Source organism: Anneissia japonica, unplaced genomic scaffold (assembly GCF_011630105.1).
Source record: "Anneissia japonica isolate Jap-2015-1 unplaced genomic scaffold, ASM1163010v1 scaffold1128_len1000024_cov185, whole genome shotgun sequence".
NCBI lineage: Eukaryota > Metazoa > Echinodermata > Crinoidea > Comatulida > Comatulidae > Anneissia > Anneissia japonica.
This window is the reverse complement of record NW_022705247.1, coordinates 120,628-140,606: the sequence shown is the minus strand read 5'-3', so window position 1 is coordinate 140,606 and position 19,979 is coordinate 120,628. Positions and strand designations below refer to the sequence as shown.

Sequence of the window (19,979 nt, the reverse complement as noted above, 5' to 3'; positions counted from 1 at the left end):
TATATGTATATTTTTTCCTTAATGATGTTTTTGTGTTGTCTTGATGTTTTATTTTTTTTCCTTTAAAATATTTGTACTGTCCAAAAAAAATTTCTAATGTATTTTATTGTATATAGGACAATAAATGCTTTGGATTGCAGCGAATTTATTATCATATTTTAGTTATATTAATTCTACATAGTAATGTTTGTATGCTTTATATTTTATATTCTGATTCTGATTTAAATTTGTAGCTATAATTTTCATTGTTACATGTTTAGGGTCCCAAGTGATCAGATTCTGCTGGATGGTTCACCTTCATTAAATATGGTTAAAATAAATAAATAATGTATTGAATACAATTTCCATGATAATTGTACTTGGACTACTTTAATTTTATTGAAGTGTTTACATATCTACATTTAATGATAAAATAGTGAAAAAGAGTACAGTGACTGATGACAAATAGTAGGCCTTATATGTTACTACAGAGAAAACCATTTTATAATCCCACGATAGTAACGCCCATGTAACGACAATTCAAGCAAAGAACGTTTTATGTAATATTCTGAAGTTTGGATATCTCATGATGCATTGTGGGAAAAAATAGATATGACGTTTAGAATCTCGTGACCTCCCCTTTTCTTTCGTCCGCTATGCCTTTGCAATGCGATAATCTGTCGTGTGGGAAAAGATAAAGTGACGATTCTACAAATCAACATATTACTGTATAAATTCTTGACAATTGAGTTTATTATTGAAAGTATAGGTATTGTACACACTCCTTTATATTTCCAATTGTTCATCCTTACTTATAAGTAGATAAGAATTTGTTTGAATATAGGGAATCAGTGTTATTTGACAAAGAAAGCTAGGCCTACGTTAGGCCTAAAAATATTCATCAGCTGTATGGAAAAAGAATGACACGGCACGGGAGTAGTCTCTGCTGTGTGTTTGTCGTATGTGAAGTTTCTAACTTGAAGATTTGGCAGGCTTGAAAGGAGAGTCTTTTCTCGTAGTTATACTTCAGTTATCAGAACAGGCTGGTTTCATAGGAAATATGTCGCTAATGCACTTACAAGTTTTTACCACACTTTGTAAGTATCCCACTTTTAAATTGAATTAGCCCTAGGCTAGGCCGAGGCTTAAAAATATATATTTAGATTTTGTGTATTAACTATTATTATTCCCTGCGCAAACATTAGGGTTTGGATAGGAAGGTTATTCTTTCAACATATATTTCGAAGATAGAGAGAAGTTTAATCGAGGTTTAGGGTCAATCAACACTTTGGATTTGCATGTAAATCGTCGGAACAATGTCCACGGTTAAAAAGAATTTAGGCCCAGAAATCCCTCTGCCCATTTGGAAACGGCGCCAATTTATCTGCAAATTTTGCATGAAATTAGGCCTACCGGTAGCTATGCGTCCTATTTAACACCAATTCAACACCAGTAAAACAGCATAAATATTTTCCTGCGCACTTAATTTTCCAGCAGTTTTTATTCGGCAATTTTTATTTTTGGGTTCTTTTTTCTTCATAATTTGTTTCCTTTTATTACAATACATCATCAGAACTTAATTTTTTTTTTACTTTGATATTTTCTTTCTTTTCTTAATTCTTATTTTCATCTTTTCAATATTTTTTTTTTTTTCGTCTCCGAGCTTATCTTTCTTTTCTAGTGTTTGGTGAAATATAGGAGATAAAACTACAAAAATTAAATTAAAAAAAAGATACATAGGCCTAACTCCCTTAAAAGTATTAAATAAATTACAGATAAAATCAATTTAATGTTCACTGATTTTTTATATAATCACATTCAACAGGAAACCTGTCACTTACAGAATGGATCTAAAAAGCTAAATTATAAAAGAGAATAGAAACTTTAAACAATCTTTAAAATTTTTACTACAAAAACATTTATTATTAAAGAAAATGTCATATTATGGCAACCAACAGCTTTAACATAAAAAGAGACTTGAGACATTGAATCACAATCAAAACGGAAATTCATACAATTGTACATAAACTGAAAAGTAAAGATAGGAGAATAACCCATAACTTACAGCATCATTGTGCTGAATTACTTTGAAGATCAAACAACGAACGACGAGAATCAAGGGAAGAGAAATAGTCTAGGGTGACAACAACAAGTAGCGTGAACAAAATGAACAAAATAATCCTGGAGTTTTTGGAGACGGGTACAATGACTAGAGAAACTATTAGACACAACACTATAGTACTCAAGATGGAGACGAACAAGAGAAACGTAAATTAATTACAGACATTAATTACCAAAATTCTTAAATTTATTAGCATTCCAATTTTTAATAGAAAGCTATCAACATCCTTGCCTGGTGGTTGGCAATGAACCTTATAAAATGGTCTAAAATAATTTGACCCACCCCAAATTCCAAATGTCTCTCTACTTTTTGTGGGGAACACAATTTTTTTTAATTTTTAAACTTTTTTTGCCTAATAATTGTCTTGATTAATATTTTGGCTTTAAACATTTTTTAATTCATACACTTTGAAACCTACCGTAAAGTATGTAAATCTTGTAGCCATTAGTGATCAAGTTGCTTACACAAAACTTCAGAATATAATTAAAGGTACTTCAGTAGAACACTTCCTTTCGGACACCCCTACTTAGGAGACTTTTTTTTGGCCACAGAACAAGAGAAAGTGTATATTTGTTTACACTATGGCCAATCCCTACGCAGGGGATATCCTTATATCAGGGGACACATTGTTTAGTCCTGGAGCTGTCCACTTAATATGTGTTACTGTATTTGTTTTTTAAGACCTTTTGACGATTTTGTTCAGTATGCTATAGAAATAAGAAACAATTGTCCTACTTGGCAAAAAATTATATGTTAGTCAAAAATATACATTAGAATTACAGGCAGAAGCTTTACAAATCAACAAATTTTATTTAAAAAAAACCCATAGCTTTTGTTCACACAGTAACCTAAAGAAGTTCACTTCATGAGCAGAATGGTTTTGCTTTAAGATTGTTAGTTAATAATGGCCCTGTCACACCTTGACGATTTAGCCAGCGTATGCCAACATATGAAAAAAATGGCGAATAAGTCAAATAAGTTATTGGTAAGTTTCGTATAAGTTAAGAGCATGCTGAAGAACGTTGAATATAAACGTTCAATATAATTTACCAATACGTTATTTATATGTCCAATACGTTATGAATTCACTATGAATGTGCCCAAAGTTGAAAAAAAGCAGCGTTTTAAAGAAATTTTGATACGTTTGGCATATGCTGACTAAATCGTCAAGGTGTGACACGGCCATAAGCTACTATGTACCTCATCTTCATTGCTGTTATGAAAGAGGAACTTGTAAGCTTCACAATAGCCTTTGTTAATTTCCTTGTTTATTGCAATGAACCAGTCCTGTTGCAATATAGCCAGTAGAATGCATATCAAATTGTTTTTAATTAGGGATTTAAGGTGGTAAATGCATTTAAAGTATCATAATATAAATGTTTAATTAGGCAAAATAACTGCAATTGATATTATTAGAGGAACGGTGTAGCAGCATATAATAAATACCCCCAGGTCAAATCCTGCTAGCATTCTTGGAGCCGGGTCTAGGAATCGATCACCCGGCTCCTACAGTAGAATAACTCTTGCATGAGAGTTAAAGCCAAGGTAGTAGACATGAAGTACTGTACAGTATGACCAACACAGGTCCCCAGGGGCCCAGCCAAAATTTCTCATTCCAAATTCCCAATTCAGAATTTTTAATGACAAAAATGAAATATTTAAAACCCCAAAAAACATCCATGTCAACCATAACTGTACTGTAGAAACTTCCAGCATACTGTAAACGCTATTTTAATTTAAGGAGTATGTAGGCTTATACCCAATTCACATGTATTGTACACCAAATGTTTTAAAAAGTGGTGACACAAATGATCTCACGAGTTTAGGTCAATCGTTTTCACATGTACATTTACAAACCATGTACTGTAATATATTGGAAGAAATATCGCGAACCATTAAATCAAAGGATAGATGGGCATGCAGTATGTACATTATAAAATTGTAAAGAGGGATCTAGCACAAACAGCGCTAATCCCTATGTGCCTTTAGGTGAAGATGAGTTAGGCCTAGGAGGCTAGCGTATGCCCGATTGCTTGGCCAACTTGGCCGGCAGAAAATCCTACCCTAGGCTAGGCGTAGGACTAGCTAGCCTGATTCCTGGATCTTACCGGTGTTGCTGTAACATGCAACAAGCAGTCCAGATAATACATTTTTCCGCCGTTGTCTTTTTTTTAACAAGCTTATAAAACTTGATTGCGGTTCATTTAGAATTAGAGTGCGCTTTTTTCGCCTCATTTATCACATCGATGGGAGCTTCCTTTCACCCAAAAAACCATTGAGCATGTACTGTAACAAATTGTAATCTTTACAGGCCACTTCAAGGCCGGTGAAGATTACAAGTTGTTACAAGATATTAGGGCAATTCCATGCAAAATGGACAAAGCACCTAAATTTTCATATTCATTCTATATTTACAGTTTTGGTGTCTAATTAAAGCTTAAAACATATGCTTTCAAGATGTAAACTCAGATTTTAAAATTTCAAATCAGAAGTATTGTTAAATATTAATTAAAATATGTCAATAAATTATTTTTTTATTTTGATAAAATTACACAAAAAACCTTACAAAAATAGACTAAGATAAAACTTGAAATTATAATAAAATCTAGTTTAATATGTTAAAATGGGTTACTATGAACATATTTTCATTCAAATTTACTTTTGCCTTATTTTTTATTAATCAAAATGTGGAAATATTAAACCCAATGAATATGTCATTTAGTTACCGAAAAACAACAATAAGTTAATTTTTTACAAAAAATATAAATGATTAAACAATGCAACTTTATATACAAAGCTAGTTTTAGTAGGGCTATTTAGTGGCATTAATTTTATTCCCTAATTCATTTTTGTTAATAAGTTATCAGCATATTAAATATGTCATTTAGTTTCCGAACCGGTAACTAAATGACGGTAACACAATGACAAGTCAAAATTTGTATTAAAACAGTTCAGTTTAGTGGCAATGAAGTATGTTATTGAATAAATTGTCAAGTTTATATACTCACAAGGATGTTATTTGAGGCTTATATAATAAAGTATTTTAAAAATTTCCACTGAATAGCTTAATTATTATGCAAATGATCAGTTTCTTATTTGGAATTTTCTCACAGACAAGGGCCTGTTACTGTTTAGGTCTGGTTTTGATGTTGTTTATTTGAAATAAATAGACTGCAATTTTGTGACAACATTTTAATTCATTACTGATCATTTGTGATTAGATACTTTCCTGCCAAAGGTCTTTATCCTTGTTCGCACTGGCTAACCAGCATCTCGGCTAGCTTTATTGCTGAGCGAAGTGTGCCCAGATGCATGAAGATTGACCATGCTATTTTTACCGAGCTAGATAATTCAGTATGAATAGTATGACTTTTAGTACAATATCTCTGAGCACATGCCAATACCAAACACATTGCAAAACTATTGAATTTTCCTGTTAGTCTTGGTCAAATTTAATCCAATGCGAATATGGCTAAAGGTGTATTTATGTCAATTGAGGATGTGTTAAAACCGGGGTTAAAACATAGGTATTCAAAGAACATGAATTTCTAAATATTATTTAGTAAGACATTGAAAGTTGTTATAATGTCATTAGGAATACTCTTCAACATACTGTATATCAAAAATTTTTTCTTGTGATATTGGGGGAGGGGTAGGTGTGAGGGGCGGGCCATTAAAAAAAGGCTCATTTGGATGGTTGTATTTCAGCCAAATATGTTCTGATGAGAGAAATGATGATGGGCAATATTTCCTCAAATACGAAGATTCAACAATGGTCCAGACAAGTTTTCATCCCATTTTCAGACATTTGCTATTTCTAATTATTACATGGTACAACTTTTCTGATTGTAGATTTGGAATCAGCATTGAAAATATGTCCTGACATGGTCCTATAATACAACCTTTCAGGGTTATAGGGGTTGTACTTTCTGACGATATTAGCATATGTAAATCAATTTTCAATTTTGTGGCGCATTATTTTGGGCCACGCCCGCCGCTTTACTTTAAACTGCCGCTACAGAAAAACAAACAAGTATTAAATTCTGAAATTTTTAAGTTTTTCGTTTTTCATTTCTCATGAATATAAATATGTCAGAGTGCAAAAAGTGAAGAAAAAAAATGATGTCCCACGGTGTAATGCATTTGTTGAATTTACGTCATTTAGTTACCGCTCATATTTTTATAATTTTTTTTAATAACGGAAAATGATTTTCACAAAAAAACTCATTCTGTATATGTAGGAAGCTATTTGTTATGAAAAAATGTATTTGTTTTAGATTATTGGCAAAATTACCTTGTGGTACATGTGCTTGAAAATACAAATCTGTGTCAGAATGTCATTTAGTTACCGTGGAATTGCCCATTACAAGATTTCACAAGGGACTTTACCAAGATTGTGGCATTCACATGCAGCTATCCTTGCTAAAATTGTACATGTGAATTGGGTATTAGTTTTTAATTGTTATATGTACATAGGTAGTATATCTTAGCATTCTGCCAGCAAATATGCATACTCTAGGTGTGTGTTCGGGCAAGAACGGGAAAAAGTTACATACAGGTTCTTACTGGTATTGTATCCGCAAGTGGTCTACCAGTTCGTGCAGAACTCGGCTTTCAAAAAAACCAATAACCTCGGACGTAAAACCTAAGGTATTACGCAAATGATGAGTTTCTATCAAGCTGTCCAGGACCCTTGCATCACCCACCTGGGTCACCCCACGCTTTAATTAAGAAACGGACTTATGGCGTTGGTCCACTGCATTAATGTAGTTTTCTCAAAATCAAGTAATGGTTACCGAAGAATCTACAACAATATAAAGCATAGCAAACTCCCAATAAATCGCAGATGTGCATTTTGGGCGTATAAGCCATGAACAAACTTTCATTTGGTTGACAATTGTAGTTTAATAACAGAAAATTACTACCACTGTTAAACAAATAAGCAGCGGTGCCATGATCATGTATGCATGTGGCGGACATATGTAACAAGGTAACAATCTGGATTCTATGCTAGCCCTCAGTTGAAATAATTTATTTTATCGAGCTTTTTCATTTTGTTTTTTTGAAATAAACTGTAAAAGAAGCAGGGACCACCAACATTTAAACAGACTTTACTTCTGGCACGTGTTAATGTTAAAACAACCAAATGGGATTAAGCGATAAAAAATACTCCCTGTTGCTAACGCATGCTGCTTATTGCTCCTCCATAATTTTATCGACCACCACTGTGATTGGGCCACAGACCAATTTTTTGGACTGTATGGTAATCATATTAATATTTGTCATTTTCATCATCACCATTCATTATATCGGTGCAACACCATTATTTTAACAAAAGCCTCTGCACGCTTTACATTTTAAATATACTGAGTCTAGTTCTTTAACATGCATGGGCCATAATGCGCACAGGACCAACGGCTTAAACATCTCATCCGAAAGACGATGCACTACCTTAACTTGGAGGTGGGGAGGTTCACATTTTTTTTACAATGAATGCTGAATTATAAAAAGCCATTTCATATATATACAGTAATATGTTTCGTGGAAGTGTCTTGGCGCAGTGGAAATGGTTTGGTTTCCCAACCTTGAGGTCTCAACTCAAACATTCGCTTGTGTTCTTAAGCAAGGCACTTTATCTACATTGCTTTGCAGTCTACCCAGCTGTATCATGGGTACTACCAGTAAGCTGCTTGGAGTATACCTGCGGTGGACTAACGTCCCACCCAGGGAGAGAATCACACTCTCATTCACTTCATGCTACAGAATCTCGGGATGACCTCCAGCCTCTATTGGCCCTAGTGGCTCGGCATGGATTTACTTTACTTTATTTACTTTGTTCCATATGTAAAACATCATGTACGTGCTGCATACTCCTTAACCTAGATTCAAAGGTTATTTTATGATAACTGTGATTGTAGACAAACAGTGCGACTGTATTTTGACATTTCTGCGAACTTGTTATCAATAGTTTTATTACTGTTCATATAGTATATTGTCAAGAATATATGAATTTCTTGTCATGTTATGTAAATTTTATTGTAGATTTTTTCACAGCCTAGTTTGCCTGCTCTTGTAGCATACTGTATTGCCCAGAATTTCCATCTATGCAAGGGCTACTAGAATTTTCTTTTGCTTTCATTTTAAATGTTCGTAAATGCTTAAATAACATTCTGTACTTTGATCTCATTGAATAATATGTCATTATTATCGCTTGTTTCGCTCTGCTGTTCAACAAAGAGTTTTGCTTCGGTAAGTTTGTTTAATATGTGGATCTGTTGCCTCTCAACAACAATACAAAAGGGCTACCGGTAACTACACACTGTCTCTCAGTATCTGTTTTTATACGTGTTATTAATTGTTGACCTTCATTGAGGAGCATGGTGTCGCTCCTTGACAGCATACAGTCTAATTCATATGGGTATCGCTGGATAGACATTAGTGGCAGATTCAGGAATTAAAAATAGAAGGGGGGGGGGCACAGGGAGTTGATTATGGCACCTCTATATGACTGGAAATTTAACTCTCAGACTTTTTTAGTAAATTTTCTTTTTTTCTCAATTTGTATAAATTAATTTTGACAAATTTAGGGGTGGGGAGAAGGGGGGGGGGGGCTTGCTAGGCCAGAAGCACACAGAGACTGATTTTGATACTTTCTTTCTTACAGGTTGATTAAAAATAATTAAAAGCAAAAATGTCTTCACGGAAAAAGGTTTTATTGAAAGTAATCATCCTCGGTGATAGTGGGTAAGTGCAATTATTTTAATGATAACGATTTGATTTTGAAATACACATTACCAAAATTTAATTTTAAATTATACATTTTCATGATTGCGTTTTAGGAAAAAATGTTCAAAAGATTTTGACATGAATTCAATATTATTTGTTACATTAACAATTTATAAAGAAAGATGTTGCTGCTTTTTAACACTGTCACCGCCAGTTGCGTTTGAAAAATAAGATCAGCCACTGCCAGCCTTTATTCAAATCACAATATCAGGTCACAGAGAATAGGTCACATTGAAATAGTGAAGCATATGTGCTCCTGAATACTGATTTTCTAGAAATCCAGACATACGCCCTCTATCAGGTAAAGAAAGAAAATGAAAAAAAATTGAGATCTCCGTTTTTGGCGGTCAACAGTTGGGATTTAAAAGACGGACATCTCTGTCTTTGGCAGTCAAAAGTTTTAAACATTGTTAGTTTTTATATTTATTTCGTCTCAAACATTTTGTCATTTGTAATTTTATTTGACAAAAAAATATATGACATGCCTAAATATGGTTATGAAGACATCACATCATGACCATATATAGGCACATCATGACTATATATAAGCACATCATGACTGTAATGGCATTGAACAGTTATTTTTGTCAAAGAATATTCGATAGTCTTGACGGATTTAGAAAGAAATTATGTAATTGCGATGATACTTTCTTACTTTATGACTCTGTCACCATTGGAAAAATTAAATTACAGGAAAGTGTACGACTCGTAAATTGTTGTAGCTATTGCATGTGTAAATCAGTTTTTTTCCAACTTGAATCCATAACTGCTGTTCCTCAAAATTTTATGCATCCTCAGTAGAGATATTTTCGTGCTAAGTCAACGCTGTGATGGCTTGATACATAATCTTTTCTTTTTCTCAGATTGTTGAATTAACATTGTGTTTTTAAGTTACAATAATTTTTTTTTTATTATTATAATTATTATCTCTTATTTTATTGTTTTAAGCTGCCTTTTTCTTCCCTCAGTGTTGGTAAAACCTCGCTCATGAACCAGTATGTTAACAAAAAATTCAGCAATCAATACAAAGCGACTATTGGAGCGGACTTCCTGACAAAAGAGGTTATGGTTGACGATAGACTAGTTACCATGCAGGTAAGAATCATGAGTTTGGAACTTGTAATACAAATCTGTTCCTTATATGGAAAAGTAGCAAAATAAAAATGATGGTCCTTTGTTGAGTACTAACAAGGATTTTTAGATTAGGTCCCTGGGGGGTAGCGGCACTGGCATTTTAGCAGACAGAGAGAAAATTCCCTACTCTTTTTGAGTTTAATGAATTCTTTTGCAGGTGCCTGTGCTAATTATATTCATAGGACCAACGACTTTTCGTCCCATGGGGAGGTAGATGTAAATTAGAGCAATATATTTTACCCAAGGGCACAAGTAAGAACTGCAGTGGCAGCTCTCAAAAATCAGTCTCTCTTTATTTTTGATAATATGAGCTAAAAAAAAATGAATTTAAATTCCATTAAATTTCATTAAGGTTGGCATATTAATTATAAATCGGACCTGAGATCCTACAAGCTCTGCTCCCTAATCCTGCCGAGAATTCTAGTACAGTACACTTTCCCAATACCGACTCCCCTCCGCACCGGCTTTTGGTTTTCTGGAAAGTTGGTTTGTGGAACATTTCTATTGAACCCTTTCCGAACAAGGCTGTTGTAGGCCAGTTAGGGCCTAGACGCTGAAAAAGGCTGTGAGTTCGTTATGACACTAGCCTTTGAAAAGTCAACATTTTTATATTGTTTTTACGTGCATTTTCGGCCTGACATATTTTTCTAAACACAACACAATCTTCGTGGTCACGATGTGACCTGCTGGTCAGTTGTTGAAAAACATTAGGTCACGCCTCCTGAACTCTGCCCGCTAATTGGTTAATTTCTTTTGCGTGGTCATGGAACGGCAAATATGTACTTGGCTGTGATGATGTCAGATCGCCCAAAGGTTCTTAGTGCGTTACAGCTTGCTGAAAGGAACAAGCTCAGTGTAAACCGATAAATTTATGATTAAACTGATTTATTAAAAACAAATAAGAAACCCTCATGGTTTTGTTTTAGAGTTAAATCTAAATAAATCTAACAATATAAATTTCATTCTCTACAAATTTCCCCCGTAATAGCAACTTGTTTTTAAGGAACGAGTGAATCTATACATTTGTAATTACACTGATGATTCTAACGACATCCAAATCTGAATTAAACGTTTACTGAAAAAGAGTCAGCCATCGTGGAAACTTGCTTTGAGTTCTGTCTTCATTTCATGTTGATTCCAAATTGTTTTTTAAGGATTAGGCCTAAGGCGGTAGTGCACTTTATTAAAACAATGAAAGGCCTAACTTTCACTTTATGTAACATTAGTGTTTACTGGCCTGTTGTTTTAATCAATAGATAATCTATGTGGCAATGATAAGGGATTGAGCAAGCTGTATGAACGGCTCATTCACAGGGTGTTGTGCTAGGCCTAGTTGTTAATTCCTAGACAGCAATGATTATTGCATTATTTCGTCCGGAAATTGCTGTTTAACTGTTTGTTCGGTTTGTAGAAGTTGATTTTTGTGTTCCTCTCAGCAAAATCGGTCTATTAAAGGGCAAATATCATCATTATTATAATACAACGAATAGAAATTACTGTATTAAATCATAATAAGATTAAGTAGTTATATTAAACTTGAAGGTAAGCATACAGTATATCCAAGTCATAACAAACCAAAATTTTTTTTATGCAACAGATATGGGACACAGCAGGACAGGAGAGGTTCCAGAGTCTAGGGGTTGCTTTCTACCGTGGTGCAGACTGTTGCGTTCTAGTGTTTGATGTAACCTCTCCAAACTCTTTCAAATCGCTCGACAGCTGGCGTGATGAGTTCCTTATTCAAGCAAGTCCAAGGGATCCTGAAAATTTTCCATTTGTTGTGCTAGGAAACAAAATTGATTTGGAAAACAGAATGGTATGTATTTAGCGCAATATTTAATTTAATTATTTAAAATAAATTGTTTTCACCTTGATTCAAGCAGCAAGTTGTATTATTGTACATTCTAAATTTCTAAATATGTGCACAAAATAATTAATGAAATTTTGGTTCACTACCAGAGGTGTCAGTCGTGGGGAATAAGTTGTGACTTTGACCATGAAAATTGTGTATGGGTAGATAGGGTAGATAGATTAGATAGATTTTAAAATTTCTATAGCGCCAGTTAAAAGGGAAGTTGTCACTAGCGCTTTACAATATATTGTACAATAAAGAGCAAAAATACTAATAATTATAATAATAATAATAAAATAATAATAATAATAGTAATAATAGTATTAATTATAATAATAATAAATATAAATAATAGTAATAACAACAATAATATTAGTAACAATAACAATAACAAAATAGCATAAAAATATTAAAGATAATGATAATAATGAGATAATAACAAACAAGAAAAAGAAAATAATAAAATAATAATTAAGAACAAGAAATGATAACAAATCAAATAACAATCAAATAATAATTAATTAAAGAATTTGAATGCAAACTGAAGGCAAGTGACATAAAGGCAGCCGACCGTCGGGTACATAACGACTTTCTAGCTTGTCGTTTTCCACTAAAAGCACAAGGCCTGCGATACGAGGGCCGTGGTAGAACGTTAATAATAGTTTAATCCTGTAACATGTAAAATACATTTAAATAATGTGTGTAAAATTTAAGATTGCACTGCATGTGTCGCTTTGTTATACGGTATAGGTAGAGTGACGGCAGCAAGGCTAGGCCTAGCCTAGTGCCTGGGCTAGATCGTGTACATTCTTGATCATCACAATGAAAACTTTCGGTGACAGATGATTGGACCCAACTGGCGTATACGATTGGGACCAAGACATTTTTGGATATATTGTAGTCTAGTAGGCCACTGCCAGCTCCCTCACCCACGATATTGTTCCAAACTACTGTAAAATGAAAATACCGTACACTTAGAAATGCCTACTTAGAAATGCCTAAGAAATGTACCTTGTTGATGTGCTAAACATATTGCTGTAATTTGCCTATCATAAAGCATTACCAATGTGGTCTAAAATCACGATCTTGGGCCATAAAACTCACTCCCCTGAATTGTTCAAGTTAAACCACCACATAAATTTGACCCAACCTTATATTTTCTTTCTGATAAAGTCATGTATCATGCATAGGAACGTTGACACCCGCAAGGCTCTGGTTCGGAAATGCCTGTGGGTAGATGCCAAATGCTTTAGTCTTGTGTGGTGCTGTGACTAACTGTGTGTCCATAGGGGCCACTCCAAATTGTTATTAAGTTACTCATCTATACTTTTACTTTTTGATTGATAATGAAATTAATTTGTGTTTTTCTTTTAGGTATCAACAAAAAGGGCACAAAATTGGTGTGACAGCAAAAACAACATTCCGTACTTTGAGACCAGTGCCAAGGACAACATCCACGTTGACCAAGCTTTCCAAACCATCGCAAAGAATGCCCTCGCGCAAGAACCGGAACAAGATCTATATAATGAATTTCCGACCGCGGTAAAAATAGACCCATCCTACACTCCAAAACAGGATAGCTGTGGATGTTAAGGCACGCTTACGATATCTCATCTGATCTCTTTTAACTGTACTTGGAAATCACACACAAGTACCCTGTGATATCGCCTACGAAACAAACAGCTCAGTTAAATTATATTGTCTCTATTCACATGCGCCACTCCTTGCTACAAGGTAGAGGGTGGCGGGCTCTTTAAGAAGTTTTTTTAATCATAGGTCCCAATCCAGTGTTTGATGTCTCGATGCGACATCTATACCATCTGTGAACAGTTCATCAGTACTTATTAAGAACTCTTAGGCATGGTGGAGGCATCTGATGATGAACTGTCACAGAATCCTGAAGTATAGGTTAGTCACATAATGGTACATCACTATGACAAGACACTACATTCCTTTGCTTGGTGAAAAGAAGGAAGATCTACAAATATTTTGGAAAAAAAACAAATTTTTAATAGATTATTCTTAATTATTTCAGTTTTATAATCTTGTTATTTTTTATGTTCAAGACGATTTATTATGAAATTAGGTTTATATACACGTACAGAATATAAATTGTTGTGCTCCAAAATTTAAATATTTTATAAACTATCATAATAATACATATTGGAATGATCCAACCTTGTATTCTAGTATTACTGTGGTGGAAGATAGTAGCAAGACTTTGAATGTTTTAAGGAATTCAATGGAATTCTGTATAGCATGGATATATATATATATATATATATATGTATATATATATGTGTGTATATATATATGTGTATATATATGTATATATATACTTATATATATATATTATATATATGTATGTATGTATATATATATATATGTATGTATGTATATGCATGTATATATATATGTGTATGTATATATATATATATATATATATATATATATATATATGTGTGTGTGTTTTTATGAACTATTTTTATTAAGCTACTGCTGAAAAGGCTAAAAACTTGTGATCATAATAATGCATGCTTTTGCAATCATCATTTATCAATTTATGCAGAATAGTATTACTATTATTAAATCATTTTTTAGATTTCTTCCGGACCTCGGAATCATTGTTGATTGAAAATATTTTTGTTTAAAACATAACCTGAATATAAAATGGCCATCACAAACTCACCTGATTATCAGGTACAGGTGTAAGTTCACCTGGATATTGAGTAAATGTGTAAACTCTGTTGTTGTGTGTGTATCAATCATGAAATGCATACACAGACAGCAATAATGATTTATAGTTGAAATACAGTAGATGTATATTATGGAATTGGTAGTTGTAGAAACAACACTTTAAGAGTAATAACAGCATTATGATGTTCTTTATTTCTACTGGCTTTTACCATCTACCTTGGCTTCTTCAGATAATATGCTTTGCAATGTTGTATGTTCATCATTATTAGTCTTAAATACGAGTTATGCTGAAGTATATCTGTACATGTTAAAAGGACGATCAGTTAAAAGTGTTAAGGTATTGTGTATTAAGAGCAGTATCATTTGTATATCATATAGTTCTGAAATATTTTCCATGTTGTCTGTCCTCCAAAAAAATACATCCACTCACCCCCCACCACTCCCCTACCCCCAAACACTGGTTTTTTTTATGCATCATGTTCTACCAGTGAAAATGCAAAAGTGGATGAATTACCAAGGCAATTTGTGCTACCACTACAGAGACATTGTCCAGTACAGTATATTGATTGATTGATTATTAATTATTGTTTGATTGATAGATAAAATGCCTTCCATGACAAAATTGAAGGCTATTGTATGTGTTTTCAATTATAGACCATATAAACATAATAAAGCAGAGCAAATTGTATATTTTACTTTACATATATGGGGTCTGCATGAATAAACACAATTTAAAAACATGATGGAGAACTGTAATTGTGTTATTTTTTTTTTAATGGAGAGCCATATGAGATAATGAAAGTTCATTCTCTAAAAGTGGTTATATTTCAAGTTTATTATTATCAAACTTATATAATGATTAATTAAATTGATGAATATTTTGATGGATCTAGCAAAGATCTCAGTAGAACACATACTAACAGCAAGCTGTATATATATGGCATATTGAAAATAGACAAAAAAAAAATACATGGGAAAAATATTAACTTGTAAATTTGTAGAGTATTATTATCTTTTCATAATACTTGTTTATGTTCAAGAAAGGTCTTTTACGATTACATAAAGAATGTTAAACAAGGCAGGGCATTGCAGTCAAGTTGAAATCCTGACATGATAACACAGAAATGCAATGTAATATTACATTATTTGTAGTATGAATTTGGCATTCTCTAGACTTATATAAAATATATAAAAAGAATACATACTTGTTGATTTTGGTGAATCGGACATCTTTTGATAACCACATCTCGGCAGAAAATAAAACAGCATCTCCATAAAATAGTAGTTGAAATAATTGTTAACCAAGTTGGGCTAACAAAGCAAGGCGTGTCTATATGTTTATCACAAAAAGTTATTACCATCAAATATTGGTCATTGTTGTAATCTCAGAAGAAATATTCAGAATAACCAGTATTTTGCCCTTTTGTAATAGATTTTGTCGATATAGTTCTACTAGATATTTTATGTTTTGTATGTTAATCAAAACTTGTTTTATTTTGGTATCATTGAAATTAGAAATTATTAAATGTGTCAATCATAATTAATATCGCTGTTGTTGTGTAAACTTGTAATGTCCTTATCTGAACATTAAATCCCATGTAACAACTAGTGAAATATTGTCATTAATTATTGTGTTATGCACATGGAAGAAAGGGGAAAGATCTTGGTAAACCTCACACTCACCCATCCTGGGTGAAGTCCTGTCTAGATTATCCAATTTTCTTTTTCAAAAAACTGTTGTACATACAACAGTTTTTTGAAAAAAAAAACTGTTGTATGTACATTATATAGTTATAATGTGCTTATATTATGGTGTGATGATTTTGTCAAATAAAGTGGATGGTCAGACTGAACTTTACATTTGTCTTGTATGAAAGGTGATTCACACAAGACACGTGTTACATAGGATGGGTGCCATCTTGTAAGTGTGCACTGCTACATCATGTCCTTGTGAAAGTGTATCCATGTATAATTAGCATGCGTACCATTTATTATCCATGTAAGAAAAACCAGAGGCCTGTAAAACCCAAGATATTGAACATGGATCTGAGCACTTCGCAGAGCATTGCTATCTTGGCATACACATCTTCACTGGCTGTCTATTGTTTTTACCGAATTCTACCTAGATTTTAATTCACTTAAGTGTGTGTGTGTGTGTTAGTGTGTGTAATTATCTTGGGAATTCCTTGTAACATTAAAGGTAAAATTGTTACTCTGGCTCTTGTGATCAAGCTTATTGTCAGCTGTAATTATAACATTAAAGCCTATAAAGTTGGCCTAAATTCAATCTTTTATTTAAGACCTCTGAATATATCAGTTTATTGGCCACTCCCCCGTCATGTTTGTGTGGGGACGGGGACCACTGCTGAGGTAAGTTGATTCAAACCATCTGAATATTAATTTTGGTAGCCAATAACAGAACAAAACCAGACTTAGCAAGTTACTTTCCTTGTGGATGCGAATAATAAATTACACCAATTATACAAAAGGCAGTATAGTATATTAATAGGAGGAAGATACTTTCCCTAGTGGAAAATTATGCAAAGTTTTGTTGATGATGAAAGCGCCCTCTTTATTTATGTGTATTACAAGATTACAAGGTACGAGCTGACCCGCGATCATAAACACGACACACCAGTACCGCCTCTCTGTACTGTGTGTACACGCGTCACGTCAGCAGCTGAGAGCGGCCAGAGAGCTAGAGAGAAACACACGTACCGGTTCATCGCGATAAAAGTATAGTAAAATTATAGAGACGTCGGCAGAAGAGCCGTCAAAATGAACGCTCTTGTAGGAATTGCGTTCGTTTTTATAGGATGTTGTTCTAACGTTATATTTTTAGAGCTCCTAGTAACGTAAGTATGGGAATTATTTACTTACAGTCTGTAAAATACAAAATAGGCATTGGCAAATATGAACTTACCGGGTACTCATTGTTGGTTCCGAGGAGATTAGACTACAGACAGGGAAGTAGGGGCCGGCTAGTGTATGCATGGAGGTATAAAATTAGATTTTATACCTCCATGGTGTAGCTTAGCCTACATAACGCATAAAGTATGGAGACGTAGGCCTAGTTTATAAGTAGACGGATTTCTAGAGCCTTTAGTTAGGGTCTGAAATCAGGGGCCCCTCTTTAGACTTAATAATAATATGCCAGCAATTACAGTCAAGATATTGCTCTCTGTATAAGTGTTAAGGCCTAATAAAATTACAGTATTATTGTTAGTTTTTCGGTGAGGATAGCCTACTGGCCTAGGCCTAGCCCTAGCTGTGGCTATTTTAAGCAATTAGAATAGTTGCGTATCATACAGTACTGTATGTGGAAATTATTATACGAAGGTTAGATTAATGCAAAACAAAAAATGTGTGTGGATGAATGAAAGGAGTAAAAATTGAAACTTTTTTTTCTTTACAGTACATATCCAGGATGTGGAAATTTAGTTACATTTGCTCAATTTCTGATAATTAGTATAGAAGGGTTCATCTTTACCACCAAATTTGGAACTGTAAAACCAGAAATCCCTGTAATGTAAGTAGAGTTGCACATTATGTTAAAATTGTTAAGCTCTGCCCACACTGTCAAATTTTATGTGACAAATAAATATGATATGCCCATACTTGGGTGTAGGTCCATGGTGTGACATTGTCAAGCCCATATGATATAATGGGCACATCACACAAATTTGTCACATAAGGTTTGGTAGTGTGGACTGAGCTTCAGGTGATGATTATGACATTATAATGTTAACTTTGTTATCATTATGTCATCATCATCATCATTACATTATAATGATGATGACATAATAATGATTATTATAATGATGATGGCATTTAATGATGATGAAATTCATGTCATCATCATCATCATCATCATCATCATTACATTATAATGATGATGACATAATAATGATTATTATAATGATAATGGCATTTAATGATGATGAAATTCAGTGGTGATGTTTGCATTGATGACGACGACATTGAGAAAAGTGTTTGGTTGTTTGTGATGATGATAATGTATTGTAACTTGACGATGATGATGACATAGTATTGATTTTGATAACAGTGATTGTGGGTGATGATGATGGTGACATTTTGATGATGGTAATGGATGATATTGACAACGACGTACAATGACAATAACAACAGCATGGTAACGATGACATGGGCAACAGTTAAGCTTTATTCTTTATTCGTTTTTTATTGTCTAGACAAGACAGCACAGTACTATCCACAAAAATCAAAGGTATTGTTTACAGTACATGTTTTAAAACTTATGGTCATGGAAATCTTTTAGTCCAACAACTCTTGGCCAACAAGAAGCTTGCCAATTCCCATATAAGGGTTGTGAAATTGTGTGACAATTTATTTATTTTTTTTTTTCACAGAAATTACTGCTACATGGTGGTATTATTTTTCTTAGTGAGCGTTGTGAATAATTATGCAATAAATTTCAACATATCTATGCCTCTGCACATGATATTCCGAAGTGTAAGTACAGGTACATTCTAAACAGGTGAGGTACAGGTAAATCACCTGGCATACAAAAGCCAGTATAATCAGGGGTTGGGAGGGATGCAGGGCCCCCAAGTTTGAAGGAATCCCTTCCAGGAGATCTGGTTAAATGTGCCCATATATAGTCATGATGTGCCCATATATAGTCATGATGTATCATATATAGTCATGTTGTGCCCATATATAGTCATGCTTTCTTTCATATTTAATTTTATTTTGCTGCGCATAGTAATACCAATCGGCACTGACTTCCATGAGGCAACTGATAATGAAGTAAAAACTTAGAAATTAATTATGAATTTGTGGGAGATGAGTTTATTTCCAGGTGGTTCTTGCTTGCTTGAGGGAGTGTAAGCAAGCAAGTAACGAAAAATTTTGTTGTTAGATTTAAATATAAAAATCCTATAGTGAAAGAAGTAACTTTATTTAATAATTTGATTATATTATACTAATTGTTGTAATTATTGTTTTTATTGAATTGAATAATTGAGACATGTTTTGTTGAGATTATAAGGCGATAAATCCTAGCTTTCGAAATCTGTTAGGTTAGCAATGAAGTTGGTTAAAGCCATCAAGGTATTCTGTTTTCAACATTGTAAAGGTACCCTTAGAAAACCACATTAGATTATTAACCAGCAGAAGTCATCATCATCATAATTAAACAGTCTCATTGGTCTCACTGGCGTGGATTGGACTAATTAATCAAGAACACATGTTAATTACAATTGTATTATTAGGGCACTATAATCAATTGATTTTTCACAGACTATTGTTTAATTACTCATTACTTATTGTAAGAAGTCAAAACATATTTAAGATGGTGATATTTACAGGTTAGGCCCATTAAAAAGAATATATATTTTATCACCCTATATAGGTCTCTTATACACATCT

General features: G+C 33.4%; 2 protein-coding genes across 2 annotated transcripts in view; both read left to right on the top strand.

Annotated features, from left to right (window-relative positions):
• The first annotated feature begins 618 nt into the window (after positions 1–618).
• Positions 619–13,858, top strand: LOC117105444 (ras-related protein Rab-7a-like). The gene is made up of 5 exons (XM_033246578.1): positions 619–748; positions 8,766–8,845; positions 9,856–9,982; positions 11,619–11,837; positions 13,248–13,858. The coding sequence occupies exons 2-5, from the start codon at positions 8,793–8,795 to the stop codon at positions 13,464–13,466; spliced, it is 618 nt and encodes a 205-aa protein (XP_033102469.1). The 5' UTR covers positions 619–748; positions 8,766–8,792; the 3' UTR covers positions 13,467–13,858.
• A 3,307-nt stretch (positions 13,859–17,165) lies between these two features.
• The window catches only part of LOC117105450 (UDP-xylose and UDP-N-acetylglucosamine transporter-like), a gene marked incomplete in the record, with an annotated part of 16,994 nt that continues 14,180 nt past the window's right edge, over positions 17,166–19,979 (top strand). The window contains 3 exon segments of the mRNA XM_033246593.1: positions 17,166–17,425; positions 17,986–18,099; positions 18,959–19,061. Coding sequence (XP_033102484.1) covers positions 17,349–17,425; positions 17,986–18,099; positions 18,959–19,061 — 294 coding nt within the window.